Raw genomic sequence first — 7,859 nt, 5'->3', positions numbered from 1 at the left:
GTTCTGCAATTGCCGTTTACAGCTCCTCTCAAATTGTCCTTCCTTTATATGTCCCATTACCACCTCCTTTGTCTTACAGCATCTTCCCTTTACCTTTCCCTGTCTCTCTGCAGTTATCTGCCTCTGCACTGGTGCGATGATTGTTGCTCCTTCATCTCTTCCAGCAGTTCTGAGGAAATATTGCTGACACGTTTCTGCCTGCACAGATGTTGTTTGGCTGCTGAGAGCGAGAGACACTGGAATGGAGATTTAATCTGAAATAATATTTAACTTCGAGAAGCATCGGTACTTTCAACTGAGACACACTTACAGAAGTGAGTAAAAGAGATGGTATATCAAACCATCCCATATATAAACAGTACTCAGACTCCATGTAGATGTATCCCTCCCCTTTGGATTTGTCTCCTCGCCTTTGCAAAGAAATCTGTTTGAGCCGAATGGCCATTGATTTCCAATTCACCTTTGGTTCAATTCCTCAATAAATTTCTCGCCCATGCGGATACGTTCTCAGTATATACTGGTTCTGTCCCGTCTAATACACCCCTTAACAAGAAATAGTTTCCAAATCTTGGTATGTGAGACACGATAAATGATGCCCCATGAAAGATACTCACTGGCCCTTAGAAACCGTCCCGCACCATCTCCCAGAGGAGGGCTAGTCAACCGCGAGTAGCAAAAGTGTAAGAAACGGTCAAAGACACCAATTCCCATAAAGTTAGACCCCCCCTCCCCTAATCGACGCTCAGGAAAACGGGGGAATTCCATTTGTGTATGTCACAACGCAACTTCCTTCTTCCCCGTGACACAAACCTGTTGAATGAACGTGCCTGCTTTCAGAGAACTCCTGAGCATGACTCACACGCCGCCTCTCCCGTCACCAACTTATTTAAAAGGACAAGCCGGACCAGAAGGAATCCCAGAAGATGAGAGGAGTCCCGACGCATCCCAACATGCTCTTCAAGGTAAGCGGATAAACTGAATGAATGGATTCCACTATGATGGAACTTATATCGTTAATTCACAGACGCTAAGTATTGCCGATGCTGGAAATCTGACTTTTTCCAAACAAAGCAATGCTAGAAGTACTGATAGATTTATTGTCACTAGCATCATATGTGGGTGGAGAAACAGTGATTAACATTTGCAGAGTGAACTCTGTCCATATATTTATTTGTATTATGAGCATTTAGTGCCCTTAATGGTCAGTATTCTTGCTGGTTGCTGTGAAAGCAAATTACTCCAGATGCTGTGATGAAGAGTCATTCAGACTCGAAATGTCAGTTTGCTCTTTCTCCGTAGATGCTGCCTGACCCACTGTGATTTTTAGCATTTTGTGGTTAATCAGAGAACGTGACTGCATTTCATAATGTTAAACCAGGTATTTATGCTAGGGAGGTCTTCTGGACTACTGGGTGGTCTCTCTGCCTCTGAGTCAGAAACTCCAAGTCCCATTAGTGGACCTGATGGCCGAAGGAAGAGCACTCATGATGAGGCTAAACAGGTGAACATTAACCTGCAAATCCTTCCAACATATTGCCAATGGTAGGTGACATGAATGGGAGAGGTTCCTGGTCACACATGCAGAGTATCTGGACCCCATGTAGATGTATTCCTCCTGTCCTTCACAAAGAAATCTTTGAGCCAAATGGCCAGATACCAGGGACAGGTCATTGATTTTCAATTCAGCTTTGGTTCAATTCCTAAATAAAATTCTCACACATACAGATATGGTATCAGTTTCTACTGGTTTTCTCTCGATGAATACATTTCTATGCAATTTGAAGCCAGGTTACAAAGATTCACTGAAAGTCTAACTGAAATTCCTTGAGCATAGCCAAACATGCTACAGAATTTGAATATATAGTTTAATTGTTTTACAAAGTAAAACAAAATATTTCTCATATTTATCATTGATTGAATTTGCCTTCTTGGTGTACTTTGAGCTTTACTTTTTCTAGTTACCAACATCTAAATTTATGCAAATTTATTTCCAATGTGATGGACTGAATGATAACAATGAACTATTTATATCATATTTAATTCTTTACTTGATTCTGATTCCTCCAACAGTGTCTCATCAGCATTGTACTAATAGAACAGGTTTCAAGCTTGTTTGAAACCGTGAACAGCAAGCCTACTTACCAAAGAAGAGATCCATATACTGGTCAGATGGTGACATGTGAACAGTGTCCCCCTGGGACATATGTGAAAACACAATGTACTAGTGACCATCCAACAATATGTGAATCCTGTCCAGATTTGCATTATACTCAGTATTGGAACTACCTTCAGAAATGCCGTTACTGTAATGTTTTCTGTGGGCACCACCAATATGAAAAGCATCAGTGTAATTCGACACATAATAGAGTGTGTGAATGCAAAGCAGGCTATTATTTGGAATTTGAATTCTGCCTGAAACACTCTTGTTGCCCTTATGGTGCTGGCGTAATTAAAAAGGGTAAGACTACTGTTTCTATTATTAGAACTTGCATTATCCACCTGTTGTCTTGCCTATATATTATACTGTGTTTCTCAAGAATTATGATTCCTTTATTTTTGTGAACAAATATCTATTTACAGAATATGCTGTTTATGCAAAGTTAAAAATCACAACACCAGGTTATAATCCCACAGGGTTATTTGGAAGCGCTCGCTTTTGAGCGCTGCTCCTTCATCAGATGGTTGATGAAGGAGCCTTATGAAGGAGCAGCGCTCGAAAGCCAGTGCTTCCAAATACACCTGTTGGACTATAATCTGGTGTTGGGTGATTTTTAATTTTGTATAACCCAGTCCAACACCGGCATCTCCAACTCCAGTTTATATAATTTTCGTAGGATTAAAACTTTCCATTATAATATGTGATAATGACAAAGAGGAATTTTTCTTTGAAGTTGTTATTTAGTCTTTTAATACTTTATTCTTTCATGACATCTGGCACCATTGGCGAGGTCAATATTTGTTGCTCATCCCTAACTGCCCTTAAGAAGGTGGTGGTCTACAACCTAACTTAGGGCTTGCTCAGGTAAAAACAATGACTGCAGATGCTGGAAACCAGATTCTGGATCAGTGGTGCTGGAAGAGCACAGCAATTCAGGCAGCATCCGAGGACAGGCAAAATCGACGTTTCGGGCAAAAGCCCTTCATCAGGAGGGCTTTTGCCCGAAACGTCGATTTTGCCTGTCCTCGGATGCTGCCTGAATTGCTGTGCTCTTCCAGCACCACTGATCCAGAATTAGGGCTTGCTCAGCCAATTGGAAGGGCACTTAATAGCCAACTACATTTGTATTGGAGTCATATGAAGGTCAGACTAGTTAAAGATAGCAGATTTCCTTCAAGGACATTATTATCAATTGCAGTAAAATTAATTGCTAATTTCATGGTCACCATTACTGTGACTAGTATTATAATACAGATTTATTTATAAAATTTAAGTTTAAATTTCATCAGCCATGGACTATATGGTTGTCAGAACATTGATCTGGGCTTCGGCATTCCTAGTCCGTGGCATCACCTCTATGTCACGTTTTCCTCATGTTTGTTGAAATTTGTTTTTAACCAATTAACCTTTCTATGCCTTTCAGTCTAATGAAATACTGAAGGACAAACCCCAATTTCCCATCTTGTCATCTGTCAACCATCCATACCTAAGTGTGTTCACAACAGGAATAAAAACTGGATACCTATACAAACTTTTAAAATAAATGCAAAGCAATGCGTTACATTTAATTATACTTATTAATCAGCACAGAAACTAAGTACAAGTCCCCTGAACTCTTACAGTATGCATTGGACAAACAAAGTAGTTGTGTGGATTAAAAGTCCAATGTAGGTTAGCATAAACAAAAGTTGGACCAACATATAAGTACTTGGGGAGTGTGACTAGAAAGTCTTGAACTATCCAAATAGATAATCTTACTAAATATTTTATTTTGGGCAATTTAAAATCCTTGAATGGTAGAATGCAATCATTAATTTCACATATAAACTTATCTTTTAATGGATTAGTAATTTGGGTTTTATATTCACACTAGAGTCTCTCAAACCTTTTTGTTTTATCTCGGGTAGCAACTGATGCGCTTCCCAAAATATCTTATCAGTTCTGAGTTCCATTTACTGCAAAATGTAATGCATGCTGCATTATTGTAACAATGTTTACTGAAAATTTTAACAAAAACAATTCTTTTTTTTTTCCAGGAACACCATACAGTGACACAAATTGTGAACAGTGTACTGATAGTCATTTTTCTGCCAGTGTGTCCAGTTCAGAATCTTGTTTAGAGCATACAAACTGCACTGAAAGAGGCTTAGCGGTTAATGTCGCAGGTAATCGATACCATGACACACTGTGTACTCCTTGCAAAACATATCATGGCCACAAACCTTTGGTCAATGATTCAGGTGAGTAAAATAATTAATTTTAATGGAATTTTGCTTTAACATACTTAAATAGCCAATGTATTGTGTGATATACTTTGCTTTTAGTTGTCATCAAGTTTAGTATTTAGGCAAGAAACAATCTAAATTGGAATGCTTTACTACATTGAGTTCTTCAGAAGATGCATTGCAACAATAAAATTGCATGAAGACATCATGCAGAGTCTATATGCCTCTGTATATAGAGGGGAAGCTGGATTGGGAGTTCTCCACTGAGCTACTTTAGTTGTACAGCCTGCAGTACAAGTCCCAACATGCAATTACCTTAAACAGCTGGATTTGCTGATCGGCACTATTTTAATGCTGGTGGCTCATTTTAATAATGATGTAAACATTGTGCATTAAAAAAGGACTTGCATTTGTATAGTGCCTTTTCGGATCCCAGGTCATCCCAACTATTTTACAATGAAGTTATTTTGAAATGGTATATGGGATAGTCAATTTGCATGCAGCAACTGCCAAAAATAGTATTTAGATAATGACAAGGTAATTTGTTTTAACGATATTGGTTGAGGGATTTAAAATTGACTGGGGTACTGGGGAGTGGTGATATTTTCCTTATTCTACTTTGAAAGTGTGTCCACCTGAGAGGGCAGACGGAGATCTTTGTTTATCATTTCAAGTAACATCCCCTCACCACTGTTATACTGAATATTCTTGTATATTCAGGAGTGGGACTTGAATCCACAATCCTCTAAATTCCAGGCAACAGTGGTACCAACTGAGCAACAGCAATTTAATTTTTTAAAATGTAGTATTTTATGGTATGAACATTGCTGGCCAGACCAGCACTTATTACTCATTTCTAATTCCCCTAAGAAGTTGGCTTGAGCCATGTTGAACTGCTGCAGTCCATGTGACTGTCTTAAGTTCTAAAGAAGGGTTACTGGACTTGAAACATTTTCCTCCACGGATGCTACCAGATCTGCTAAGTTTCTCCAGCAATTTCTGCTTTTGTTTCAGATTTCCAGCATCTGTAGTTCTTTTGGGTTTTTTGTTTGTCTTTTTACCCTTGCCCCAAAAAGGCACTAATAATTTCATTTATCTTCAAAAGTTACTTTAGTCATTTTGCATGGGAATCATGTCACCACTCATATGTGGTGCATTATATTAGGAACTGTTCTCCTGCTTGAGCCTTCAGTTTATAAAGCTCAGTGCAAGCTTCAGTCAGAACCTTTTCTTGAACTTTAAATGTATTTTGTGCAGAGAAAGAAAATAATCAGAAAAGCAGATGGCTTGTTGTGACTATCTGAATAGTCTTATCCAAATCCTTCATCTGAATGCTAAGTGCCAATGGTGCTTTTAATAAAATGCTACATTTTCATTTTCTTTCTTTCAACAGTTGTTTCAACCTGTAATGAAGCAATTATTGAGTTTGTGGCATATCAGAAGATTCCAATCAAGAAACTGAAACGATTTCTTACTTTACTCGAGATTGAGCAGGCAAAGAAAGTTAGTAAACAATTGAAAGCACAGAATAAACATATGATACATCAAAGTTTACATCCCCTTCTAGTGAAATGGAAAGAAGTTGTCAAGGAAGACCACCTACTTGAAAAAATCCTGCATATACTTCAAAAAGCAAAGATGAAGAATATTATAAAAAATGTCCAAGAGCGTTTTATGTTGAATGTGGTATCTTCACTCTCAAATATGTTAGTTGAGGCTGAATGACTGCATAGTATCGCTAAACCCTAGAGACAAGCAGCTCCAAATTTTATTCCATGTTTGTGCTGTGAGTTAGCTAATATTAACTGAAGCAGCAATTCATTGACTTGGGCATTTCTGCAGTATGTATGGGAAAAATTAGCATGGCTCCCCATTTCTGACAGACCTTCCCCAACTCCCTTCTCTGACAACCAAACCATATTTATGTAAAGCATTTAATTTATTTTGGGGCTCAACACCGATTGCAATCATAATGAATTAGCACTTCAATGAGATAGTAAATTGTATCATATTTGTCCAAATATATGCCAGCCATTATTAGGTCATTAAAAGACAATAATAAATATTTGAAGGGGGCTGTGCAGGCATTTTGAAAATCAAGACAGAGCAACTGCCATTAAAACACTCTTTTATCATATGAAACATATTGGCAGTAAAAGAAGAAAGCCCAAGGAGATCTTTAGCAGGAAGAAGAAAGACACAGACGATAACAGACACTGTATAGTTTTGAAATTAATTTGATATCATTTTATAAAGTGTTTTCTTGGAACAGTATATTGTTATACAGTTGGAGGCAGATAATAAGCATTTAATAAGAGTTGTGAACAGTTGTTTAATGTTTATGTTGAGAGTTAAAGAATAAATTGATATTATTTTGTTTAAATAGTGGAATTTTGGATTTCTCTGTCACTTGTATTTTAATAGATTACGAGGCGAGGTGAGCTTTTCTGAGTGTTTGGTTTAATTAACAGAAGGCTTCAGTTCCGTGTTTTAACATGTGCAAACATCATACGCAGCAAGTGATAGAATTAAGTGATTCCAAAACCAACAAGTCAGATCTAAGTTCTGCAGTCTTGCCACATCCAGTTGTGAATAATGGTGGACAATTGAACAACTCCCTAGAAAAGGAAGTTTCACAATATCCCCCATCCTCAATGATGGGGGTGTCCCAGGGCAAAAAGTAAGGCTGAAGCATTCTCAACAACTTCAGCTCGAAGTGCCAAATGAATTAACAATTTCAACCTCCCACAACTTCTGTTTTTGTTTCAGATATCCAGCATTTGCAGTTCCTTGTTTTGATTTAGCACTTTTAGAAAGGTGTTCACACTGAAGTTTACAGTATGTAGGCAAATAAATAATGGGTGACTATCAGATAGTCTAAGGTAACCAGTCAAGTAGTCCTCTGAAAGGATCTTGTCTACAAATTAATTTACACTTTGCATATGATTGATGGTAATGATTTCTCATTAAACTTCTGTCAGCACCAAGTCAGTAGCACCAATGGTGGCTCAGCTGTACAGCTGGAGAGGAACAAGTGTGGAAGAACAGTACTGGAAGAGATTCTTTAGCCACACCTTTTGACTTGAAGAAAGTGGGATGATTTAAAGAAGAACTTGTTCAAAATAGGAATGAGCTTAGCCAGATGGAGCATGGTTGCTCACATGGGTCCCAATTATGTCTGTCTCTTTTTATGTCTCCTTTTGAGGTATGTGGACATTCCTTGTTCCACACCTACTTGGGTCCACACCCTCAACTCTCTCCAATAGATTGATGGTATCATTGGTGCTGCTTCCTGCTCTTACGTGGAATCGAAAAAAACCCATCAGTTTTGCTTGTAATTTCCAACCTTCTCTCACCTTTACCTTGTCCATCTCCGGCTCTTCCCTTCCATTGATTCCACCTTTTCCATTTCTGATAGTAAGCAGTTAACCAGTATCCACCCACACCAATTAACCCCAATGCCCTGTGGCCAAACA

General features: G+C 38.2%; 1 protein-coding gene across 1 annotated transcript; it reads left to right on the top strand.

Moving 5' to 3' along the window:
• Positions 1-881: 881 nt before the first annotated feature.
• Positions 882-6,764, top strand: LOC122560095 (tumor necrosis factor receptor superfamily member 6B-like). Its single transcript, XM_043710322.1, has 4 exons — positions 882-962; positions 2,071-2,458; positions 4,195-4,398; positions 5,777-6,764. Exons 1-4 carry the CDS (start codon positions 924-926, stop codon positions 6,106-6,108), a joined length of 963 nt encoding a protein of 320 aa, XP_043566257.1. The 5' UTR covers positions 882-923; the 3' UTR covers positions 6,109-6,764.
• The last annotated feature ends 1,095 nt before the right edge of the window (positions 6,765-7,859 follow it).

The sequence above is a fragment of the Chiloscyllium plagiosum genome, chromosome 20, assembly GCF_004010195.1.
Source record: "Chiloscyllium plagiosum isolate BGI_BamShark_2017 chromosome 20, ASM401019v2, whole genome shotgun sequence".
Classification (NCBI taxonomy): Eukaryota; Metazoa; Chordata; class Chondrichthyes; order Orectolobiformes; family Hemiscylliidae; genus Chiloscyllium; species Chiloscyllium plagiosum.
The sequence above is the reverse complement of the archived record's forward strand: the minus strand, read 5'-3'. Positions and strand labels throughout refer to the sequence as shown.